The 26,978-nt window shown below is 39.5% G+C and overlaps 1 protein-coding gene across 1 annotated transcript in view; it reads left to right on the forward strand.

Moving 5' to 3' along the window:
• PRSS12 (serine protease 12) overlaps nucleotides 1-26,978 on the forward strand; it is a 245,646-nt gene that overhangs the window by 183,132 nt on the left and 35,536 nt on the right. Inside the window, exons 10-11 of the mRNA XM_089691788.1 lie at nucleotides 2,073-2,148; nucleotides 5,716-5,838. Coding sequence (XP_089547914.1) covers nucleotides 2,073-2,148; nucleotides 5,716-5,838 — 199 coding nt within the window. The remainder of the gene's footprint in view (nucleotides 1-2,072; nucleotides 2,149-5,715; nucleotides 5,839-26,978) is intronic.

Here is a 26,978-nt window from a genome sequence, read left to right on the forward strand (position 1 = left end):
GGATAGCGAATCCCTAATCTTTCCCTCCTTGTCAGGAATCATTCCTTACCACTAGTTCTTTTCCCTAACAAGCAGGTTCTCTCTCCCTACACTAGTCAAACACCAGAAGTGCTCCAAAACCCAGGGACAGGAACTTAAATGGACCTTGCTGACCCAAGATAGCCACCGAGGGTCACATAGGCATGGCGTAGCCAACTGGAATGCTGCTCTGTTGACCCAGGAAAGATTGTTTCTCTTGGACTTCCTCTCCAGGCTTAGGTGCCATTTGGTTTGAGAACACCTGCCTACAAGCAAAGTGAAAGCAGAGCCTGACAGTTTTAAAAATGAAAGTTTGCATTTGAGTGGTGGCTGTTGGATTACAAAAACCAGTTCTTATGAAAGAAGCCTGCTGTTTCTTTAAAGGGAAATTATAATGATTTTAGCTTACACCTTGTGCTCAATCTGAGAGCATCAGATCGGTGGTGATGCAGTGACCCCGTGGTCCTTATACCGATATCCATACCATGCCTGACACTATTTTGCTGTTTGTAATGATGTATATATAAGGTGTTGTGTGTTTACTTGTATTTTTTATTTTTTAGACTTTTTTGTAATAAAAATTAAACCTTTTAGCATTGAAGACTATTAAGGTCCTTTAATCCACATTCGCCACCCAAAGTAACTTTGGTGTCTATGCTGAAGAATATATACTGTATATTCCCATTAGTTACAGTGACAGAACTTACGGTGCCAGAATAGTGAGTTGGCATACCATCAATATATCTTTGCAAATTTTTTTGATTGATAATTATGCTTTATGAAACAGCCACAATACCAGAGTTAACCAGCTATTGGTGTTGTAGTTGAAATTTGTGTTTGTGGTGGACCCTTTCCATGTGAACCATAATACTACATGGAAAGAATAGGGATTTCCTGGAAAGCCTTACTAATAAATTCTGTGACTGAAATAGGTCCATATTTGAAAAATAAAAGATAATAACTACCTTGCACACATGTATAGATATTAATATTGGTGATGTCAATTAATAAAGTATAGGAGATCTTAATGAAATTATTTTTTACTGAATTTTTCACATTGCAATGTTAAATGAAGACTAAAATGTCATTAGATGTTTTAGTATCTTGTCTAAACAAGTTTGGTATTCTGGGGACTTTCTTAGGGGGGTGGTAAAAAAAAACCACTGGAATCTATGTTCTCCTTCTTGGATTACATAGATGTAATCATATAATGCTCATTATAACCTTGATTCAGCTCTTTCCATAACTTCATTCACTTTGGACTTTCAAAAGGGAAGTGTCCCCTACAGCATATTAAAGCCTAACTGAATGTTTAGTTTATATTGGCTAAATACATTCCAGGGGCATCAAAACAAAGGATTTGCAAAGTCATACAGTTAGTTTCCTTTAGCTATTCTTCAGCCATATTCTGAGTAGAAAATCATGTCCCCTGGTAGCCTGCTGTAGAGAAGGACCCTTGCTGTCCATGTGGAAGGAGATTCTTCAGCCACATTCTGAGTAGAAAATCATGTCCCCTGGTAGCCTGTTGTAGAGAAGGACCCTTGCTCTCCGTGTGGATGGAGATTGTTCAGCCATATTCTGAGTAGAAAATCATGTCCCCTGGTAGCCTGTTGTAGAGAAAGACCCTTGCTCTCTGTGTGGAAGGAGTAGTCTCTCTGCAGATTCTGACCCTTCTACATGTAGAGTCACAGGTAGAGCTCTCCAGTCAAACCAGAGCATGAGTTTTGCTGATTGCAGGGCAATAGGTCTTACTCAGCAGGGGTGGGCCAGAACTTTGTAGAGAGATTCCATATAGAGAGCAAGAGCCTTTTTCTACAGCTTGCTGGATGTGAACGGGCTTTTTTACTTAGGCTATGGTTGCTTTCTAAAGAAAAAATAGCTTTGTTCTCATGTACCTGGAATGTATTTAGTGATTTAATCTGAAGGTTCAACAGGCTTTGAGTAAATGTACATTGCATCAGACCATGATTCAGTGTTAAATGTCTGTCCAATGGATACATTTATAAGTGGTGAAAACATGATGGTGAAAACATTTTTTGTTGTTTAATCAACAGAATCATCTCGTGTTTGTGGGTTAAGGATGTTACATCGGCGCCCTAAACGCATAATTGGGGGGAGAAATTCCTTACGGTAAGTGGATTTTCAAAGTAACACATTAATCAAAATTATTGAGAAGTGCACATAAAATTTGTTTTACCATTACACAGATTATATTTACAGTGAAGGGTTACCAAGTGTTAGAACAAGGAGATATGGTTAAGCACTTGGGAGACACAGAAAGACCTGGCTGTTCAAATCATGGCTTCATCAGAGCAGAATGATGGCAGCCCATAACTACTACTGCCTTCTTAACTACTAAGTTTGCCTTCTTGTAGTAGTGGCATAACTGAGAATCACATTGTCCAAATTACTATAAGTATCAATTCTAATAAAAATATAATTTATTATACATTTTTGCCTGCTCATATTTGAGCTTTAGGGCTTTTAATGTAGCACTACCCCCAAAGGACACGCTTGTATGTCTTCCACGGGCTCCCCTTGCTTCGCCATCGCAGGCAGGCACGGTGTATTTTTGCAGCCAAATACACTCACACACAGTTCTGCTCGTTGTCTTTGATGACCACTCTAGGGCATGTTTTGTTTTTGGAGTTTTATTGCAGAAGTGGGGATAGGGATGGGGAATTGAAGTAGGATACTCCAAAAACAGAACTATTCACAGTGAGTACATCTAGCTGATCTCTTAGTTGAACATTTATGTCTTACGTCTTGGCTGACAGTAGATAGTAGACTTCTCTTGTAACATATAGCAGCAAGTAGTTTTAGGAGTGAGAGTGAGCAAAGTCCCTTTTTGCAGTAGTAGTAGTTACAGGGCTGAGCTCCTCAGGTATAAGCCAGTCACGACAGACTGCGATAGCCCAAAGGTAACGTAGCTGAGCAAAGTCCCTTTGCAGTAGCAACACGCGGACAAGCTCTTCAGAACACTAGCCAGTGTTCCCTTTCTCAGACCCACACTGGATATCAAGCACCAGAGGGGTAGCAAGCACACAAAGTCCCCAAGATCTCTCAGTGTCTGTACTCACAAGTCCAAGAACAGAATGGTTGTCTCCTTCCAATCTTCCAAGAGATTCTCTCCAGTGATACCAGACAGATTTTTGGCAGACAGCTCTCCTCAGTTATCCCACTGAAGAACTAGGGTCACTCTCTCTAACCTCAGGCCCTCAGGTCGGCCCACCTGAGGCCACATGGCAGCATGTGCCAGGCGAGGCATCCTGCCTCCAGCCAGTCTTGGTGTAATCCACTCCAGGGACACTGAACCCATGTGCTCTCAGAATATAAATATCACTCCCAGCATTCAATGGGACCGCCATCCCCTGCAATTGGCCAGGGCTGTATCCATATTCATGCTGTTCATTTGCCAGGCTCTTACCCATGTTCTGGAAGACTCTCATAGCTTCCTGAAGGTGGGCAGAACTCAGACAATCTCCAAGAACATCAGAGCAGCATGAGCAGACCTAACTAATCAATCACCTATTAAGCAGGTAAGCAGAGAAGCACAGCTACTATGCTTAACCTAACTATATACATCCTAACTAGGAGGGTGCTACATAAAGAACTGATTTTTTAAATAAATTTTTGGTTCTGTCCATAAAACTGTGTAATTCATGTAGAACTCAAGCCAGGCTTAACGGTAACCTATACTAGGCATAATACATGAACAGCCATTGTTGCTATCCTGCTAAGAATACTAATTGCCTGTCTGTCTCTGGCTTCAGTACTTAAAATGGAACTTCACCCAAAATGGGAAGTTCCACTTGTTTGACTCCTTCCCCTCTCCTCAACATTTGGCACTTATTTTTTTTTTGTGGGGGGGGGGGGGAGCAGGAACCTGGTTTTGACAGGTACCCGCTCCCACTTCCACCCGGATCGCCTAGGTGATCCAAGTGGAAGTTCATCCCCCCCTCCATTTGCAGCTTCTGTGACACATCACAGGTCCTAAAACCTACAAAGTGCAGCTCACACATATGCAGTGGGAAGCCTTACAGCCTAACAGCTGGTTTCCCTTAAAGTAATACCAAAGTCTTGGGTTTTTTTTTCTTAAAAATAACAAATATATCTATACTTGCCTGCTCTGTGCAGTGGTATTGCACACAGCAGCCCAGATCCTCCTTTTCTTGGGTTCCCTCCTTCCAGTTGGGTGCCCCAATAGCAAACAGCTTGCTATGGGGGCACCCAAGTAGGTGTGCTCCCGAGCCGCAGCTCTCTGCATCCATTCACACACAGAGTGGTGGCTTAGCCCTGCCCTCTCCCTCTCCTGATTGGCTCACTGGCTGTGATTGACAGCCAATGGTTCCTGCTGCTGCCTCAGCCAATCAGGAGTGAGAGTCCCAAGGCTCTCATGTACATCGCTGGATCAAGAGGTGGTTAGGTAAGTGTTGGGGTGGGGGCTGGGCAGGGATTCTGCTTCACACAGGTTTTTTTTATACCTTCATGCATAGGATACATGAAAGTAAAAAACCGTGAGACTTTAGAACTACTTTAAGATGCTGGCACCTGGGCCCAAAGCCCATTAATGATTCAGTTTGGGTAAGGACAGCACTGAATCTCTGGACAGGTGAGTGTTCCTATATTAAAAGTCAGTAGCTACTGTATTTGTAGCTGCTGACTCTTCATTTTTTTGGGGGAGACTGAAGCTCCTCTTTAATGTTATGGAGCCAACATACCGATCAGAAAATTAGGATACATCAGATCTTCTAATCTGCATACGTGTTCTAGTTTGGAGCCTACAGAGGTACTGAAAACAGTGGATCAGCATAACAGCCAGTCAGTTTGCATTTTCTAGAATGAGAGGTCCACATATACAATCTACTTATATTATCAGTATGGGTTTCCTTTTAAAGAAAATCTGTTGTTGTGCCCATTGAAGGCAAAGTATCAAGTTTTCTTGTTAAGGCACCCCTCACTCATTGCCCCAGCCACCATTACTCATATTTTTTGTGCTTCCATGCTGCTATATCTGTCTGAAGGAGCACTGAGAAATACTTTCCTCTTCTACCCATGATGCAGTGCTCAGGCCTGAGCACCTATTCAGAAGACCAGAACTCTGTCAGTATAGGAGAACATCATTAACCACATATAAATTCCAGGACAGACTAACACAAATTATTATTATTATTATTATTATAATACAGGATTTATATAGCACCAACAGTTTGCTCAGCGCTTTACAATATAACGGGAGACAATACAGCAACAATACAGTTCAATACAAGAGGGAAAAGAGGGCCCTGCTCCTTGGAGCTTACAATCTAGGAATTTACACAAGGTTTAGATCCAGTGCTTCCGGTGGTGATTGGAGTGCTGAATGGTGTGGGGAAGATAAGTATCACTAGGCATGGAAGGTGCCTTATCAAAAGAATCTTTTACTTTGTCCTGAATGGGCAAAGTGACAGGTTCTCTTTAAAAAGGATTACTGTTTCAACATTAGGCTTCCTCTAAAATACGTAGAATACTATTCTATTATATATAATAGATTGATATAGGGTGGAATATTAGCTGGAAAATAGTCTGTCTTGTGTCAAAGGAAAAACATCTTGCAAGTAGAAAGGATTCTAGCCACAGTGTTGATTATAGAGAATCACACACGCACTCTGTATTTTTATCTGGTGTAATAAGTGACAATTATTTGTTTCCACACAGAGGTGGATGGCCCTGGCAGGTAGCTCTAAGGCTGAAATCTTCTCATAGTGATGGAAGGTTGTTATGTGGAGCTACACTCATCAGCAGCTGCTGGGTGCTTACTGCTGCACATTGCTTTAAGAGGTATGTTCACATAGAGAAAATAGACTTTTACTGCTCTTTACTGTTCTAGATATATATATAAACTGAAAAGATACCGCATTTGTAAATTATAGTGTATGCATCTTACTTCAGCTCGGTTATATTGAAATATATGCTACAGCTGCATGTTGTATTGAAAATAGAACATGGCCAGCACTAGCAGTACTGAAAAAAATGTTTTACTCTTTTTTGTTTGTATTTGACACCATATTTGCTTACTCCGCTTCCTGTCGGGTTTGAAAAGCCTTCCACATAGAAAGGGGAACATGGACAACAAAGGCAACCTACATATGAGGTGGTATCAAAAAGTTTTGAGACTAGTTTTGTGACACGCCAACTGATGGCAGAACAAGGCTGCACACACAGTCACTGGGAGAACTGATATTCGTAAGTCAGTGTGCCAAAAGACATAATCCTGTGTACATCGGGAGCTGTGCAACTGGTGCTATTCTGACCATGTGCGTTACCATGTCTGCTATTCATCATGGACAGCAAACATGAAATTCTGTGTGAAACTGGCCAAATCGCTGGATCTCCGAAATGTCAAAAAGGCGACCATTGAGCTGGATCTTCTTCTTCGGATAAAGGGCATTTTTGGGAGTTGAGCTCGTTGAAAGTCTTCCTGATCTCTCGTCTGTTTTTCCATTTTTGAAGAACATGTACCACTCAAAACACCTCAAATGACTTGCATGAGTGGCATCATCACCGTAACCTTGCCGATCCATGTCAAACATCTCTGTGACAGATTTGCCCAGTTTGACACAGAATTTCACGCTTGCTCTTTATTCTAACTTGCTGTCCTTGAAGAAACAGCAGACGTGGTAATGCATGTGGTCAGAATAGCACCAGCTGCACAGCTCTCGATGTATACAGGACGTCTTTTGGCACACTGACTTATGAAGGTCAGTGCTCCCTGTGACTGTGTGTGCAGCCTTGTGCTGCCATCTGTTGGTGTGTTACAAAACTGGTCTCAAAATGTTTTGATAACGCCTCGTATTTTAACCCTGAAATAACAAAATATTTTTTTCCAGGGGATAGAATATTTGATATTTTGGTGGTATAACATTATCCCTCAACAGCATAATACAAGGGAAAAGAACACAGGTTATATTAATACAGACCTATGTTAATTTTGATGGCTTCTCCCAAAAATCTAAATAATCCTTACCCATGCTAAAACTTTTCTAATGTAAAGACAGTGCCAAAGTGAACTGTAAGTAGCTATGCTATTCTGCTAATTGCTCCCCATGAATCCCTCATGGTACAGGTGCATTGTATAGAATATAGTGGGGTGAGTTGTGTAAAGATAAATCAGTATGGAGTATCAGGGTATCATCCCATATAGATAGCAATCTTAGAAATGTTTTTTTGAAGGATGGGACTTTAAATATACCTCTGATGTCCGCCACAAAAATATAGATAAGCTTAATATATGTATAAAAAGACATACAGTATATTTTATTCACCAACAAGTATAAATACAAAACCAATGTTACAGTTCATTCATCATATGTCATATTGGTTTGCCTCCTTGATATATTTCTATGCCTTTTGTGGATCCTTCTGCTTCTTCAGGACCAATATAAATTGTTCATAGTATGAAATATTGAATAAAATTAATGAAATTAATTTCTATAGGAAGAAAGACATAAATATTATCCAGATATATACATATGAAATATATAAGACCATATGCATGTGGTATCATGATAAACAAGTGAGAAAACTAAATATAAAAAAAGGAAAAAAGTTTTCTTATCTTCAGAAAAAAAGGGGGAAAGGAGTAGAAAGAGTGGGAGGGGTAAGGAAGGGGGGGGGCAGAAGATAGGGAGAGGAAATGAAAATAAAATGTGGAAGAAAAACCAAATAGTGATTTAAAAAAATTATCATTTTATTAGTATTATTTTTTTATTACTATTAGTTTTTTTTCTACATTTTCTCTTTCCGATCTTTCCCCCACCCCTACCCCTATCTTTTTCCCCTCTTAATCCCCCCCCCCCCCACTGCTTCCCTCTTCTTTTTTTCCTTTTTTATATTTAGTTTTCTCACTAGTTATACCTCATGCTTTCTTATATCTCAGGCTGTGGTTTGAACCTTGACAAACTGAGATTACATCCTACATTTACTGCTGTTAAGCCTCTCCTCACACTCAGCTGTCAAAGGCCCATGACTGTGGGCATTTGACAGTTGAATGGTAGGGGGTAGGGCTTTAAAAAAGGTGGGGTTTAACATTGATTTGGGTCAGCATTATTGCTTTTGGCCAGGTCAGGTTCACTTTAATAGACTCAAAAATAAATAATAGAAAATAAAGAATAAATAGAGAGCCTTCAAAAAACCTTCAATGCAACCACACTTTTCTATTACAAAATCTAACTTGTGCTAACATGATAATGCATTCTTATTTTCTTAAAAAAAATAATTGCCATGATTTCTATAAATATATGTATTTTTGCATATCAGACTGCACAACAAATTATATTGATATAATTTGTGACAGGCAATAAATATTTAAATTGGTTGACACAAGTACCTGTCCTGAATTCATACAGACAGAAATGCAGGAAATTCTTTTAAAATTCTTGTAAAAGACACTTGGCTAACTTTATGTAAAGTGAATATGAAACAGATGTTCTGCTCTTGGTGGAAAATAAAACTCTTGATCCAAAAGAGTCTTCTTGCAAGTGTACCATCTTCAGTCAGCATAATAAAGCTGTTTACATTCCAGTACTAACACTACAGTCGAATACAATTTTCTTTTGTTGTTCCCAAACAAGTAAAGATCACCATCGGTTCTTTGAGCAGTTTCCAGATCCATATTGTCTGCATTGTAAGATGAAGGCCACATCTGTTACTATAGCCATTCTGTCAGCCAAATAAGCAGTAAGACAAGCTTCAATTATGTATAGAGCTTTCCGTTGCTTTAGCTTTAATTGCACACTTGTTTGTTTACAATACGCAAAATTCATGTAGGAAAATGTGTTATATCTATGAACCTCAGCATCTCTTTCTGACAATGATTCAGCAAAGTGGATGTGAAAATTCACTTCCCTGGATGGATATTCACAATCCACCAATATAAGACAACTGAGTGGACTAGTTGATGGGACTCTCAGCATGTGGCTCTTCTCTAAAATTCCTAACATCTAAGGACAATCTTGCAGGCATAAGAAGCTGGGGTGGGGCAAGAGGAGATATAACCCGAGGATCCTTGGACTGAGATCCTGCTGATGGAGCAGTTGGCCAAGCTTTGTCACTAAAGTCTAGTATACATGGGCCAAATGTCAAGTGACATCAGCTGGTTGAATTGAATGTGTATGTGTATGGCAGCTGGAGTGCTGGCCGAAGTGTTCTGGCGGGGGGCAGACGGCCTGTCAGAACACAATAGCACAGCGGGGGGAGATCGCTGTACTTACATCAGATAGTTAGTACAGCAGCTTCTCCTATCAGCTCGTTGGGTTGAATGAAAAAAAAAAACCTAGTAGTGTGTACTAGACTTTAGGGTGCACTCACACTGGCAATTTTAACCATGTATGGACATGGTTCACCCCCTTGGTCTGATTCATTTGTGTAGTGTGTTTTTCAAACTATGACCAAGAATGGTTATGCACACACAGACGACTTGGAAAAGGTAGTCCCTGGCACATTTCACTTGTGATGTCAAACTATTCACTTCAGTGTGAGTGCAAACTGTGCCTGAGCATAGAGCTCTCCATAGATCACTGAGCAGAGAAACAGGGATCATTGTGGTCTGGAAGGGTACCTGGGAACACTTATTTTCAAGCGCACTGTGGGTGCAAATCAGTGGGGGTGAGGGGAAAATTGAACTCAGACATGATTCAGTTCACCTGTGCCCAATATGAGTGGACTTTTCTCCTGCGTTCACAATGTGTTGACTCAGCCAAACACAACAGGCCACAGAATAGAGGATGCAGCATGTAATTGAAGAGGTTTCCTGTTCACAAGCTGTAACTCAATTAGTTACCATTTTACGAGAGAGTAGATCCTCACTGGATGTGGTATTACTCTCCTGAGGTTGGAAGCAAGACATGATTGGACATGAAGGGAGTAGGGATAAATCAAACTGCCCTGGGTTCAATTTGAGCCGTGTTTGGCAAACTTCAAAGAAGTTCAGGTTCAGAGCCTGAACCCAATTGAAAACAATGGAAGCTGAATCTGTCAAATAAAAATGCCCTTTTTCTTGGATAGTTCCCAGTAGGGTGAACACTGACCCGGGGAACATATACCAAAGTTTAAATGCTTAAAGTGAAACAGAAAAAATGACTACAATCCCTTTAAATAACATGCCTAGGGGTTCCCTAATCTTATCTGTGAAGGGCTGCATCTCTGGAATGTACAGAAAGTGCTATAGCAGCACTGACAATTGTAAAGAAGAAAAGTGTTTAAAATTGCCAACAAATAACATTTCATTCCAGGCTTCTTTTTTTTTTTTTTCTGCTGTGTATTTTGGGGGATTTTAGAAGGGGTCTGTGTGCTGTTTTTTTTTTTTTTTTGTTAATTTCACTTTTGCTGTAGGGCATCATAAAGCAAGAACGAAAAACAAATGTGTGTAGATTTCCCCCAAATTACAAACCAGACAATTTGAGTATGGTATGGGTTTTAAGGGGGTACCTCATGCAAAACAAAACAGCAAAAACAATGTGTCAGGCCCCCCTGAAAATCCATACCAGACCCAAAAGTCCCAACTACCTGTTGGGAGCTTAAACTGAGCTCATCCCTATTTGAGAGAGTGTAGTGTGCATGCTGTATTAAAACCGACTGTTATTCTAAACAGCAGCTCTTAGATAGAGAATGTTGGTGGTGGATGGTGGAAAGACAAAAGTTCCAAGAGACAGTGTGTTGATGGGCTTGTTTTCGATTTAAAGTTGCTTCTCTTCCTATATAAGTGTATAGGAATGCAAAAGCAGCTGTAGCAGGTCAAATTCAGGTCAGTAGAAGGTCAAGTCTTGGTCAGGATGTATGTTGCATTTGTCCATCTAAGCCTGTAAGTCTCGGTTCACACTACTGTGACCTGTAAGTCGCGCGACTAACAGTGCGATTTTGCCAGGCAACTTGAGTACTACTTTGAAGCGACTTTGAAGCGATTCTGAAGCAACTTTGAAGCAACTTTTTACAGGGAATGCCTGGGTAATTTTCCTGTAATGTCAATCCAAATCACATCAATATAGATGAGAATCCGACTTGGAGGCGACTTCCATTAAAGTCCACGGGCAAGTCGTATAGAAGTCGCCTTGAAGTAGTACAGGTACCTTTTCTAAAGTTGGAGCGACTTCAGTAGTGCTAATTAAGACAGCTTTCATTGACTAACATGGGATTTCACATGTCATGTGACTTGGGGTCTCATAAATCCGACCCCAAGTCGTGGCAGTGTGGGTCCAGCTTTAAAGTGTATGTGAACCCTTACCTTATAAACAACCCATTCAATTTAAAACACAAATGAAAGGCAAAACATTTGTGTATGTATGTCAAAAATATTTTTATTTTATGAGTGATCACAAGATATATAAGGGGCTTGAAGAGGCGGAGGTGGAGAAACAGCAGGACACCGATTTTCCCAGTGATTAGCTGTGCAGGGGTGTGTGTTAGTACAAGTCTCAGTCATTGGAGGTCAGGCAGAGAGACATTGGAGGCCCAACACAGCCAACAAACTGGCCATGATGGGATGGATGTGTTCTTATGCCTAACATGGTCAGTTTGAAATGGGAAAGCAGAGAAACTAGGAGAAACACCAGCCTATTGTTTACTTGCTTCAATAGTTAAAGCTAAAGATTACCTACATAAGTGGATGAGTCAGAGGAGTGACTCATGTTTTATCAGACCGTTCCATCTAAGGTTTTAGATAAACAAAGAGCACTTCAAAACAGACTGCTATTGCTGCTGTCACTATAGATAGTTAGTATATAATAGTATAAAAATTACTCAGGAATTATTATTATTATACAGTATTTATAAAGCGCCAATAATTCGCTCAGCGCTGTACATTACAATGGGAAACAATACATGAAACAGTACAATAACAATACAATGTGATACACGAGGGGTTCGAGGGCCCTGCTCCTTGGAGCTTACAATCTAGGAGATCCTTTATTATCAGATATATGTTTACTTGTTAAACAAATATTACTGTATATACATACAGTCAAAACAGAAACACTAGTTTAAAAATATAAACATAAAAAACAATAAAATTGACCCTAATTCTTTATAATTTCCCTATAGTAAAGCTTCAACCTTTAAGTCTAATTTTTGTTACTTCTGTTTCATGGGAGCCTTAATGACATTTTCTTTTAGTATTTTATTTCTCCCATTGGTATTCTTTATCCTGAGCCTTTGCTACATGATTGTTGATTCTGTCCAAGAAGGAGTCTTGCTTCTTTTTTGAGACATTGTGAGATCATAATTGGAAATGGTCCTAATTGTTTCTGGCATATACCTTTAATTCTTTTCAGTCCCCAAAGGCTAATGTTTTAACATGATGTCGTACATTCAAACGCGTTCTTTAGACAGGTATTGTTAAAGTGGAAGAATTAATTACCACATTATGACTAACAGATGAACCAGGATTGCAGTAAATAGACAATACTTTGTAGTTGGTCGAGTTCAAAACACAAAGAGCAATTTGAAAAATGTCCCAGAGAAATCTTTCAGCAGTTATCATGTATTGTTTTACAGTGATGGAAGGTGAAATATAATCAGTTATTACAGTGTACTGCACACATCTGCAAACATTTGGATTGTGCCCATAGATCTCGATTAGTGTATAGCTATCACAGTAGATAGAGCAGGCCTCTACAACACCATGGGTCTCTCCATGGTTTATGAATTATAAGAGGACACAAGGAGAGATCAAGGATAAATGGCACAGATAAACATAAACTCTTCATTTATTGACTTCGAACCCCAAATTCTCAGCAGACTGTTGTTTTTCTTGACTGTCATAAATGTTTTAAGAAATTATCCTAACAATATATTTGAAGTAAAGCTAAAGTTGAAAAATGTTGTTAGGGTGAGTTTTTTGGTAGAAGAGACTTTGCATTTCTTTTCTTTATTTTTAGCAATTGTTTGTGTACAGGACATATGCAGTGCAGTGTACAATCTGTGTTCACTCTTGGCATCTGCATGGATTAACATAGCTGGGATAATGTAACTCCAGTGTGCATGCACAGGACTTACTTTACCATTGGCTGTCCAAATGCCAGAAAATGTTCTGAAGTATTTGGCAGCATTGGACAGGCAATGGTGAGTGTGAACAGTGGTGCAGAAAAGAAAAGTCAATCATAATGTGCATATTATGGCAAGTGAAAGCCAGGTCAAATAAGGTAACCTTGTGACGATCGCGGCGTCAGACCCCAGCCCTTATCACCAAACTCGTGACAGAAGGACTAGCCAATCTAAAACCGTGCTGTCACGTGCGTAACAATGCCACACCCAGCTGCACCCTGCACAAAGATTTTCCAGCTAATGGACCACAACCTGTGTGCCGGCAGCCTGGGAGTGTACAGAGAAAGCGGAAACTCGGCAATATCAGCAATAACACTATGATGTTTGAATAATTGTCTCCATACCACTGTCACCGTAGACAGGTTATACAGAGGTTTAAAACACACACACAGTAGCGCTCTTCAGAGGCAGGGGTGCTTAGTTTGCATTAAAGAGTTTTAGAAACAGTTCAACACTTTTGAGAGGTAAGATTTATTACCAAAAGGTCAAAAGGGTGCAATAGAAATATTTACAGAAAAAGATGTAGCCAATATATATATATATATATATATATATATAAATATACAGAAAACAATAGCACAGCAAAGAGATAACAGAAAGAAGCTTAGAGGGATAAAGTACTTGCCGTCAGCTTTGGGTTATGCAGATCAGGTTTCAGAAGGTAGATTCTTCAACTTAGCTCAACTCAGCTTAGCCTACCTCAAGCACCACAGCCTTTATCTAGGAACTCAGCAGGGTGTCTCCATGAAGCAGAGAACCAATCGCCTCATTTGGGGAGGGGGTTGTGTAGGCAGGGGGCTCAGGCTATGACCAAAGCCTCACAAATTATACTATGGCCAATAACTTTTCCTAGGTACATATAACATTCTATCCACAAGTAGATTAATACCCAGAATCTTCTGCAGAACGTCTACATATGAAATATGAGATACCTCCTTGGATGGTTAAAGAGACATAATTTTCTGCTCTCCTGTATATGCCAGCTAGGGGGTGTAATATACCAGGCGACTTGTCTTAAAGTGAGCCATCCGAATATGTGCTCCATGTAATTATTTCCTATTTGGAGATATACAATTATATGGAAAACTGGGTTTTAAAATGTAAGTCTTTTTTACCTGGCATGTCTTTTGAAGCTCCGTGAGGGCTTGGTTTATGGTCTTACGATGTCCCTGATTGCAAGCTAACAGGCATCTAGGCACTAGCTCGGCTGGGGGTTTTATAGCCATGATGCCCTCCCAATGAGTTTGCTGCCTGTGATCTCTGCCACAAACAGACCACATGTCACTCAACAGAGAGGGAGGGGGAAGTCGAAGGAATCTAATTTGGGAGAAAGAGATACAATATGGAGGGGTTTGGAGCAAAATGGATGACCGCGTCCATCTCTGTGTGCATGATTGCTACAAACCTTAGCATAAATAAAAGAATTATGAGAAAGGCTGATGCAAGGGATCCAGCTAGGAAAAGGAAAAGGGAAAATTAAGGAAAAAGAAGTAGGAGAAATGTTGGTGAGAGAGAGAAAAAAAATAGGGGGGGTGGGGGGGGGGGGGGGAGGGAAGAGGGTCACCACCGGGGGGGTTTGGTATGGCCAGTGCCAGCTGGTCAGCACACTACACAGATGGCTGACACAGATCATGAATATTTGAGATATTCATCAGAGAAGCAGAAGAGGTCACAATAGAACCATCTAGTCTTATGTTCCTCAGATTTGCGAGCCATTGGCTTACTGTTGGGACTGGCTGTTGTTTCCACATAAACGGGATACAGGCTCTACTCGTGTTTAAGAAGCGATGTTTGATACTGCTTCTTCGATAAAGCTGTAAGGTTGAGTAAGACTGGAGCAGGATCATCATGCAAAAAGATATCCATGAGTTTATGGATAAGTTGGAGTATGGGCCGCCAGAAAGTGCAGTCACTCTTCTATGTTTCTAACCTGTGACTGGACAACAGAGAGTAGCAGAATACTGGTGAAGTCATTCTTTTCTCTAACCTCCCACAGGCATGTACACTAAGGGGTTTATTTACTAAACCTGGAGAGTACAAAGTCAGGCTCACGTCTGCATAGAAACCAATCAGCTTCTAACCTCAGCTTGTTCAGTTAAGCTTTGGCAATGAAACCTGGAAGCTGCTTGGTTTCTCTGCAGAAGTGAGCCTGACTTTGTACTCTCCAGGTTTAGTAAATAAACCCCTAAGTGACGAACAGCATTGCACAAAGCAGTAGACCCCTGACTGACTAAATGTTGTTCCTTAATTTCCTATATAGATATGTAATGTAAACGTATGATGATGATATGGAGTTCAAATCAAAGTATATTTAGAAGAGGCAGGGTGACATTTACTTTCAGAAACTAGTTTCTTTGTGGGAAAACCATAATTTAATAGCTTGATTTTGTTGAAATAACTGTGTTTATATTCTTGCCTTCTCAGCATAAAAACCGAATAAACCATTGACTTTATTTTATCCTATGATTAGGAGGTTTTTTTCTAAATTTTTCTATCATAAGTGTATTTAGATAGTTATTTGACATTTTGGTAGCGTGAGCTATTTGAATATATTAAAATTTGTTTTAATCTCTATTTATAAATGCAACTTGAGGGAGTGAGGGGGATTTTTTTAGACTGTATCCAGTAATGAACTGATGTGTATTTGCAAGACATTTAAAGCTTAAGACTTTAAAGAAGAATTTACATAAGTAAGAAGAGACAAAAGATTATAATTGATTTCGAGTATATACAGAAATTGTGAGCTTGATTAGTGCTTAGATTTACAATGGTCTGAGATTTCAAAGTATGCAGAATTACTGGTTTAGATATTTTAGGCACTTTTTAGTCAGAGTAGGTAATTGTACATTGTTGGCTAAGGAACTCAATATTTCTCTAATAAAAGAGATGATAAATAAAGTGAAGATTTATTGAATTTGAGTACAAGTATATGGAGTACCGTACTTAGACTTGCTCTGCATGCCCATAATTGTGGCATCCTGAAACGTTCCAGTAAAATGAGCCTGCGCAAATCTTTTCAGTTAACTCTGTGTGTCTTATTTGCCTAAACAAAGCTCAGAAGGTGTCTGGCAGTACAGTAACAAATGTGTAAAGATTTCAGTTCTTATGACAGGTATTTTTCCTAGCCACAATGTGTGGGCCATTCTTTAGTAAAATATTTAGCAGTATACTAAAGAAGGAAAGTTGTTGAATAATAATAGTTTGTTGAACTCCTAGGTAGGAGAGATATCAACATTTCTATATTGAATGCCAACAGATAGCTCAGTTTGTATTTTGGTTTCAGATGGGTTAGGAACATATTATACTCCCAATTAAAAGCTGAACTTCAGGCAAACAGCTAAATACTAAAATACATATACATGAGATGTTTTACCTATAAAAGGTTGTGTAATTTTTTCCAATCAGTCCTGAGACAGTAAAGCCAGGCTGATGAACTGACATTTCTCTATTTCAGTGACTCTCCTCTTTAAAATGCATTGGGGGGTATGTTACAACTCACTGAAAGCAGACTCAAAAACATACATTATATGCCTTTTTGAATCTTTAGGTGTGAAGGAAACCTAAAAGAATGGAATCATTGGTGATTGAAAGTATTTTTGCAACACAACTGACATTCTCTTCACAAATCTAGTAGAACATTTTCACCAACTGTTACTTATTCCTCTTGTAGCATAAAATGGCATTTAAGATACAAGGTTAGACTATCTAGCAAATATCAAGTTATATAGTTATCTTAGTATATTAAAGATAGGAAAAGTCATGATAACCCGCATTTGACAATACACAGTTATTTGTCTTGCTCACAGGCTCGTCATGAGAAATAGTGAGATAATTCATTTGAGAATGAAACTGTATAGACTCTACAGATATTGTGTCAAATTATCTTCACACTCAAAATCTTGTTCAGGAGGCTTTTCTTAGCAATTAAATTCTTCATTTGTCCTTCAAATTCAGCAGAAATCAGAAACCCTAAAAGTGACTTGATTTGTATTACTTTCATATTTTTTACAGGCAGCAAAAAAAAAAAAAAATTATAACATTTTCCATTCTATTCACTGAGCAAGAACTAGATGCTTGACAATGTGGGGATGATTTACTAAAACAGTTGCACACATAATCTTGTGCAACTGTGCAACCAATAAGTTTCTAGGTTTTATTGTCGAAACTTAATGCCCGGATTGTCAGTGAGAGACCTGGGTCCCGTTCTAACGATTGAGACCCGAAACTCCCAATTCTGGGTCACATGATCGCTGAGAAAGCCTCTGATTGGATATCACATTGATCAGTCACTGTGAAGCCAACCCCCTTGTTTCCTCTCTCTAAATGGAGGAGACAGATACATTGTATCACTCTCTGTCAGGGGCGGACTGACCATTTGGAAACTCGGGCACTGCCCGAGGGCCTGGGGTCAGTAGGGGGCCCCATGAGATGCCCCTGGTACCTTTTTCATAGGCTTTTTTGAGTTTGGGCAAGGACACAGGGGCCCCATGATCTCCTATTGCCCGGGGGCCCCATGAGTTGTCAGTCTGCCCCTGCTCTCTGTCCTTTCAGAGAGAAAAAAAGTGTTTGTACAATAAATAAAAATAATAATTGAAAAAAAAAAAAAAAAAACCTAGATCAAGGTTTGATCTAGGTCAGTGCCAGGGTTAGTGTTTGGGTCAAGGTCGGGGTCAAGGGTCAGTATTTGGTTTTTTTGTCAGAATTTTTTTTATTTTTTTTTTAAATTAGTATCAATATCAGTTACTGGCAGGATAAAAAAAAAGCAAAATGTGCACTGTTGTTTCTGAGCCATACTATGGGTACAAACAACAACTAACATTTACATATGTGGTATCGCTACAATCGTCAGGAGCAGGAGAAATTATTTTGGGTTGTTCTTTGGTGGTAGGTTATGGTAGTAGCAAGAAATATCCAACTAAATAAAAAAAAGTTTTCTTTTTTTTACTATTTTGGGTCAGTTTTTCTTTGATAATTACCACCATATGAAAAAAACAAGGTATAATCCACCTGGATGCACAAAATAGTTGTGATGGTATGTACGGTTTTGCTAACACATGTCAAAGTTGCAAAATTGTGCTTAGGTTTTAAGATTTGTTTTACCCTTAGGCGTGAAGGGGTTAAACTGGTTCTAAATTCTTTAAACCTTCTGTGTGTAGCAGCCTCCCTAACACTTACCTGAGCCTCATCTTGATCCAGCGATGTCCACGAGAGCCTCGGTGCTGCATAAAATGTAGAGTGATTACAGGTACTTCAGACTCTAAGTGGGCTCTCACTGTGTTTTTAAGATCCTAAATAAAAGTTTACAAGTAGGGTTTGCAGGTCTATATTCTGATATTTCCCAGACAGACAACTGGTGCCATATGTGACAGATGTGCATGAATCAGTGCGCTTGATTGGATTCCAATTTACATATTCATCAGTATAACTAAAAAGAAAAGCTATAGAAAGACCAGATTAATATTAAAGTGACCCAGTCACTAGAAAATCAAAACAAAAGGCAACAAAGCCAGTGAAAGAAGAGTATGTATTCCTCACCACTTGCCCTCCAGAAGATTTACCCCCCTTCCTAACCAGGCCATTTTGTGCGATATGACGCTGCGATACTGTAACTTACAATTGTGCCGTCATGCAATGCTGTACCCAAATGAAATTGATGTCCTTTTTCCCACAAATAGAGCTTTCTTTTGGTGGTATTTGATCACTTCTGTTTTTACATTTTACGTTATAAACAAAAAAGACTGACAATTTTGAAAAAAATATTTTTTATTTTCTACTATAAAACATATCCAATAAAAAAAATATATAAAAAAAATCACATTTCTTCATAAATTTAGGCCAAAATGTATTCTGCTACATATTTTTGGTAAGAAAAATCCCAATAAGCGTATATTAATTTGTTAATTTGTTTGCACAAAAGATATACAAAGCGTCTACAAACTACGGAATTTTTTATTTTTTTTATATGAGTAATGGCGGCGATCAACTTATAGCAGGGCTGTGATATTGCGGTGGACATTTTTAGACTAACTGACACTTTTTTGGGAACCAGTGACACTAATATCTGATCTGTTCTAAAAATATACACTGATTACTGTACTAATGACACTGGTTCAGAAGGGCTTAGCATCTAGGGCGATCTAAAGGTTAAGTGTGTGCCTAGCTATGTGCTTGGTGTACACTAGGTGGTGTTGAAGCAAGAGGAAGTGATGGATCATTTTCCCAGCTCTGCAAGGACACATGATTGATCACTCCCTCCTGTCACAACAGAGCTGTACCTATGTAAACATAGGTACAACTCTGTTCTTCCTCCCTACCAGATGATCTGCAAATGCCGGTGAACATCCATTCACTGGATCTCATGGATCGGCTTCTGCTGTAACAGTTAATAGCAGAAGCAATCCGTTGGCAGCGCTCGTGTACCCCGTGAGGCGGAAGTGCAAATTCATATATATATATATATGTGTGTGTGTGTGTGTGTGTGATTTTGCACAGGAGAGCCACCCTGTAACAGTACAACTGCTATAGGGTGGGGTACAGTGGTTAACCTTTTGTCAGCCTGTGTGTTAAAACTCTGGAGAGCTGCTGTTCACTGGCTGCTGCAAGTAACTGACATTTTTTGATGTGTTTAATACCTCATGGTCCCACCGGACGCTGTGGTTCCTCCTGCTGGCTTGTAGATCGCTACATGATGTACAAGCCAAAGGAAGGAACCACAATGTTTGTTACCTGAAGCAGTCAGAGAACAGCCACATGGTCTATTGAGAATGCAAGTATACTTGCTCTTCTTTTAAAGGCTGTGCTGTCTTATGTTCTGACCCTGTAGTAATTTGTTGTATAGTAATTTTTGTATATAAATTCATTAATACACCATGATAGTCAGAAAAAAACTTTATTTTTTTACTGATTTTAACAGTCAGGTAAATAATGAAATATTGTATATTAATATTTTGCATTCTTCTTTGAAGCCATCGGGGAAGATTTTAGTGACTCCTTTACATACTTTCCAGGCTTTAAGTCTGCAAAAACTGTTGTATACAGAACTCAGTAGGTCAAGCTGAAGTTTACATACACAAGTACGTTGTAAATACCCACCCCAACAAATTATTTTTTACTTTAAAAGCTCACACCAGAGTTTCATGCAGACAACAGAAAACCTCACAGCAGGCATCATCTGTTGTGCTGTATCTATAACCCATAGTGCTCTGGAATCCTTTTCATGTATTACATTTTGATTTGTGAAGCACAGATTGTACAAAGATAGCATTAAACAGATATTCGGCAACAGAATGCGATGTGAGCCCAGGATGGCTTGATGACATACCCCATGGACAGGTCCTGGATGCCCTAATCTACGCAGAGCCACGAGTCTACATTGGACAGAACCAGACACGTATTATAGTGAGTGCAGCTTTTTTTAATGTTACAATGTGCTGGGCTAGTTATTTAGTTTTTATAAGCTGGAGCTGGGCTTTAAATTACTGTAGATTTTAAAATTTTCACCTTTAGGATTTTCACATGTAGAAGATTAACCAGTTCCAGTCCAGGCCAATTCTGACATCCCTTTCCTATATGTAAAAAACATATTTTTTTCTCGAAAACTACTTAGAACCCCCAAGAATATATATATTTTTAGGCAAAGGCCCTAGAGAATAGGTGTTGTATATTTTTATGTCACACAGTATTTGCACAGCTGTTTTTCAAATGCAATTTTTTTTTTAAATACTAGCTTTTTAGACCCCAGATCTCTCCTCTTGCCTCCAATGCAGCCGATCAGAAACAGATCAGTCTGATTGGCTGCTTCACTGGCCAGTAACAGCCAGCTAAACAAAGAACCAAAACTGAAAGTGACTAAGCATCTTTGTTGCTTCCAGTTTCTGACGTCACACCTTGGAAGGAATAACATCAGTTACTCTCACTGAGTCCCAGGAAATGGATGCCACCGATTGTATCCTTACTGGACTCCCTGATCACTCAGTAGACACCGGGGGGAAGGGGAAAGCTCTCCCACCCTCTGTAAAAGTAGTCCAGTGGCTACTTCGCTGCTAGGATTGCTTTACATGGAATGGAATTACTGGCTGAAAAAAAATGATATCTCGGTCATTGATGCAGCTACAGTGATGACCAACATATCATACTTCCTATCCTGTGACGTCACTAGACAGGAAGCTGTTAATATAAATTGTTTGTGACAAATTAAACTATAACAATAGTTCATGATAACTGTATTCAACAGCACATTTTATGTAATCAAATCCCTGGATAAACTGTATAAAAATACACCAGTTCCAAATATTGCTGTCTTTAGCAGTTTCACTGGAAACACAGTCTTGGATATTAAGCAATTTCTGCTTAATGTGCTTTTTGTATCATCAGCAAATAAGCAAACATTATAACGAAGTGATCATACGTACCTAAAATATGAATGTTTAAATTTTTGCAGGGTGTCTGTGTAGCTTCAGTAAAATATTGTTTTAAACTGACATCAACTGACCTAAAAAGGCCAAATATAATTTAATATGGATTTGTTTGCTTGTTCAGTTATCTCATTGGGTTACGTAAACTTGTGATCATCACTGGCGTCTCCTTGTCTTCATCTTTAGCCACCGCTACAGCTTTTTGCACCTATGATTTATTAAACTGCAAAGAATTCTAATGCTCTTAGATAATAAATTCTTCTGCAAATACTCCCTATATTTGTATATGACAGGATAAAGTGTTTACAAATGTCTTCCACATGGACATTATGCAGCAATCATCAGCTGCATGAGGAACTTGCATGCAACAAACTCATTTAAAAATAACATTGCTGTCATGAAAAACCTCATGGCTGGCCTTAGCATAGTGAAATACAATATATAGCCAAAAGCTTGTGTACATCTGACTATCACATCTACACTGTTGGGGTTTGGACGTATAGGGGTTTTACTAAAACTGGTGCACAGAGAATCTGGTGCAGCTGTGCATGCAAACCAATCAGCTCTTAGGTTTTATTGCCAAAGTTTAATTGAACAAGCAGAAGTTAGGAGCTGATTGCAGTGGTGTATTTAGGTTTTGTGCTGCTCTAGGCAACACAAAAACCATATGCCCACATGGACACTGACCAACACAACCCCCCCTTTCCCCTCCCACAAAGAGAGAATGACATTGACCAACAACACTTCTGCACTCCACCTGGGAGAGGCTTTCACTACCCCCTTTCCTGGCGATAGAGAGACACTCCTCTTCACAGCTCTGGACATCCCCGGGAGCGAGAGCCAGGCTCTACATACACCATCAAACAGGCTGCAGCCTCTCTTGGATCCCACCTGGTTCCCATGGTGCACATGTCCCTTCTTTCATCCCTTCTTCTAGGGGGAGGTGCTACCTCCCCTTGAAAAATGCCGCCCTAGGCAAGTGCCTTGTTTGCCTTGTGGTAAATACACCCCTGGCTGATTGGTTACTATGCACAGTTGCACCAGATTCTGTGTGCACCATTATTAGTAAATCTCCCCCTATATGTCCAAAGGTGCAGTATGTGGACATCCCTCCAAATAAATGAATTCAGGTATATCCAGTAAAGGGTATTGCTAATGCTACAGCATACAAAGATATTTTGGCAAATTGTGGGCTTCCAACCCTTTGGCAATAGTTTAGGGAATGTTTCAAAATGACTGTACCACTGAACACAAACCCAAGTCCATAAATACATAAGGGGCCATATATAAATTCTGTGTGCAGATTCTGTGTGCACCAGTATTAGTAAATCTCCCCCTATATGTCCAAAAGTACAGTATGCGGACATCCCTCCAGATAAATGAATTTAGGTATTTCCATTAAACGGTACTGCTAATGCTACAGCATACAAAGACATTTTGGCTAATTGTGTGCTTCCAATCCTTTGGCAATAGTTTAGGGAATATTTCAAAATGACTATACCACTGAGCACAAGCCCAAGTCCATGAATACATGAGGGGACATATATAAATTCTGTGGCACAGCAAGGCAATACTAAGCAGGAATTGTGAGATAGACTGTACAACCGGTTTAAGAAAATAATATAGGCTGTTTCTTAAGTTTCTCCGTCTACTGTTGTAAAGAAGCAAAGCAACAGAATGAAACCAGTCTGTCTCATCTTAAGTGGTAACTTTATCACAGGATTCCAGGCATGGGATCACTAATACACATATAGCACCCTCCTAGATAGGTGCTAGGAGTAGATAAATTCAATATTTGCTCAATGTATCCAGTGGATCTGCATTTCTGTTGTTAGGCAAATTTAGTTCTAGCTTACTGTATTCAGTGCAACTGCAGGTGATTATTTAGGAGCTATTCTGTGTCTCACAGGCTGCAGATTTAATTTCTCTCACTCTGTATCTCCGGAGCCACCTAGATAGTTCTGGAACATATGTGTGGAGCAATGTAACTGGGCAGCATGAAGGTTTATACAATCCCAACCAATCTTTGTGGGCCCTGCACAGGTGGCTGATGGGAAACGGGTATAAATAGTCTGAGATTTAGAGTCTTCTTGTCTTGTGCTCCAGCCTAGAGGGCCTTCTGCCCTCCGGGCAGTCCTGCCATGTGCTTGCTGTATTTGAGGCCTCAGCTGGGCTAACTGGGAAGTCTGGAAGCTGACTGAGGGACTGTCTCTTGTTGGATCTGGTCTAGGATCACTGGTCGAGGTGTCTGGAGGACATTACAGGGAGGCATCCATTTGCCTGAAGACATTTGTAAGTACAAACTGTGTGAGAGATCCTAGAGGCTGTGGGCTGCTGCTACCCCTCTGGTGCTAGAGAGTCAGCTGAGAGGGCAGGAAAAAGTGATACTGGCTGGTATCCTGAAGAGCTTAGCCCATCCTGTTCTGTGTTAAAGGGACTCTGCTCAAGTTGCCTAAAGAAATGAGTTTGTGCCTTTGCTTCTGCTAAGCTTAGTCTCTTATAGGCCCCTACAAGGACTGTGCTTAAAGTGCTGCAGAAGAAAGTTAGTTTCCTCATCATGTACATGGTGATTCCCTGCTGATATTTCTTTACTTCCAAAAATGATGTGGAGTGATTTTGGTGAAATTGATTCCATGAAAATACAATCAATTTTGCCATTGTTCAAATGGTGGTGAAATTAGCCTGACATGCGTTTTTACAAATAATAAAACTTTACGAAAACCTTCACATGTTACCTTGCATAGTGTTCTTTGAGTTTTTCTTCTCTTTTTGTATTTTATACTTTTTTTCACAGAGAGGAAAAAGAACAAAAACAAAGAAAATAAAGAAGTTTAAGAAAATAATAATGAGGAATAATCATTTTATTTTTGGGTTATAGGATAGACATGTAAATACAGTACCTTCTGTTTTAAGAAGGCTTCACTGTGCTATGCACCTATTCAGTTGGAGGGTTTTTTGGTAGTCCCTTCTCACCATAACCTGTAATATTATACTGTCTCATTAGGTTTCCAAGTCCTACTCCTTAGAAGACATGATTACCATACTCTGCACTGATAATAATTAAAAAACCTGAAAAAGTTGTAGTTAAAGTTTAGAATAAATGGCTCTATAATATTTGGCTATATTGACATACACATTAGAAGTGGTGGAAGTGGGGTTCTTGACTGTGGGGGCATAAAGAAATGATCTGCATGGGTATGAAGCATGTAAATAACTTCAGTTTTAATAAGGCTTTACTCTGCTATACAATGATTTGGCTGCAAGGCTTTTTGATTAATTTAGTCCTTTCTCGCCATAACCAATATGGTTATACTTTCAGGAAAATAAAAATAAAAAAAAATTAATAAACTGATAAAATAAAAAAAACTATTTTGCACTAATTATTTAAATTTTTTTCTTCTTTCCACTGTATTTTTATCTTTCTGTGACCCTCTGTAAAGGTGGTAGAATGTGTGCGGGAATCTAGGTTTAGAGGACTCAACAATCATAGTTTCTGAGACATTCAAGAGGCTAATAAGAAACATCTTTGTCTACCAAAAACATTTGAATGCAGTAACCATTTTGTAACACACATACAGGCTTTTTTTTTTGTACGTTAGTGCAAAATGATCTGTTTTCATGCAGAATTCAGTATCAAATCCTAACCAAACAGAAACAATCTCTTTAAGCTGGCCTGATTCTACCTTAAAGCAGAAATCAAGGCTATTTAGAAAAACATCAAGACAAAAACTTCTGTTTAACTAGAGTCAGACAAGAGAAAAAAGTTCAAATTACCTTTATTTCAGTTCTAGAGTTATGCCAAATTATATCATCTATGAAAAGCTGTGAAGATTTCAAAAGAAAAATGGTCTAGAAGAGGGATCCCATGAATGCAGAACATCACTGGCTAAACGCAGTCCAGCTTAAACACAGCCAGCATTCATGTCCTCATTCATATTGTCCTGGTCTGACTCCAGTAAACTAAATCTGATTAGCTGCACTTTGCACTGTCTCAAAGTAGAATTCCCAGGTATCAAGGCTATCAAGAAATAGGAACCGAGGATGCACCATTAAATCAAAGTCTCAAGAAACATACTGTTTTTCAGTGCAAGGATGAAAATGAAATCCCAATTCCCTGTGTCCTTTGTGTTATTTGTGATACGTATGGTACATATTGTTGAAGTTAATTAACTATCACCTCTGCTGTCCATGGGTGACTTTGAAGAAAGACAATGACCACCATGATTTCATTTTGTTACTTGGTGCCAAAAACTACCCATTACCCATCTTTTGGAGGCAAGGGACAAGTGGAATAGAGCAATAAACAGGCACTGGTAATATTAACACAGCTAAAACATATATGAAATTCATATAGGAGAGTTGCTTTAAAGTAATTGTAAAGGCTCAAGTTTTTTTATTTCGTTAGTGCATTCTATGCATAAAAGTAAAAAACCTTCTGTGTGGAGCAGCCCCCCTAAGAGCTTCGGCTTTCCAGGGACACTGCCTCCTCATTAGCTGAGACAGCAGTGGGAGCCAGTGAGCCAATGAGGAGGGGCAGCCACAGCTTGTGTGTGAATGGACACGAAGAGCAGCGGCACAAGAGCGAGCCTGCTTGGGTTCCCCACATAGCAAGCTGCTTGCTATGGGGGCAAATGGCAGGAGGGAGGGGCCAGAAGTACCAGCAGGCAACCTCAGGATCGGGGCTGCTCTGTGCAAAAAAAACTGCATACAGCAAATAAATATGATTTTTTTTCTTAACTGCTTCCTGACCGCACTTTAGCAGAAATACTGCCACAGGGCAGCATGGGTGTGCAACATCACATATATATACACGTGATTTTGCATTTCCGGGTAGGGGGAGTGTGCGAGCCATGCGTGTGCCCTACCCTCACCGCCATTCACGGCCCCGGATGTCAATCACTGGGCCCCTTCCTGTAATTACCCCTTCCTCCCTGTCAGCTCGAGCACACTCCTCAGGATGTCTGTGCACAGCACAGCCTTCCCAATCAGTGTGCTTACAGTGAAGTACCCCCCCCCCCCAGTAAAACACTCCCTACATATAGTTAACCCTTTGATCACTTCTCATATTAACCCTTTCCTGCCCAATGCCATTAGTACAGTATCAGTGTTTTTTTTAGCTGGGGATGTCAGTGACACCAAGTTAGTTCCCCCCAGTGTCAGAATGTCTGCCGTAGTCCCGCTAAAAGTCGCTACTAGAAAAAAAAAAATCCCAGTATCTATACATTTGCCATTTGTAAACGCTATACCTTCATGTAAATCAATTAATTTACACATATTGGGATTTTTTTTAGCAAAGACATGTCACAGAATATATTTTAGCGTAAATGTATGACATTTTTTTACATTTTTTTTACTGGACATGTTTTATAGCAAAATGTCCAAAATATTGTTTTTTTCTCAAAATTGTCATTTTTTATAGCGCAAAAAACCTCACAGGTAATGAAATATCACCAAAAGAAAGCTCAATTT

Source organism: Staurois parvus, unplaced genomic scaffold (assembly GCF_062004578.1).
Source record: "Staurois parvus isolate SC_StPar_1 unplaced genomic scaffold, SC_StPar_1.0 ptg000572l, whole genome shotgun sequence".
In the NCBI taxonomy this organism is placed as follows: Eukaryota; Metazoa; Chordata; class Amphibia; order Anura; family Ranidae; genus Staurois; species Staurois parvus.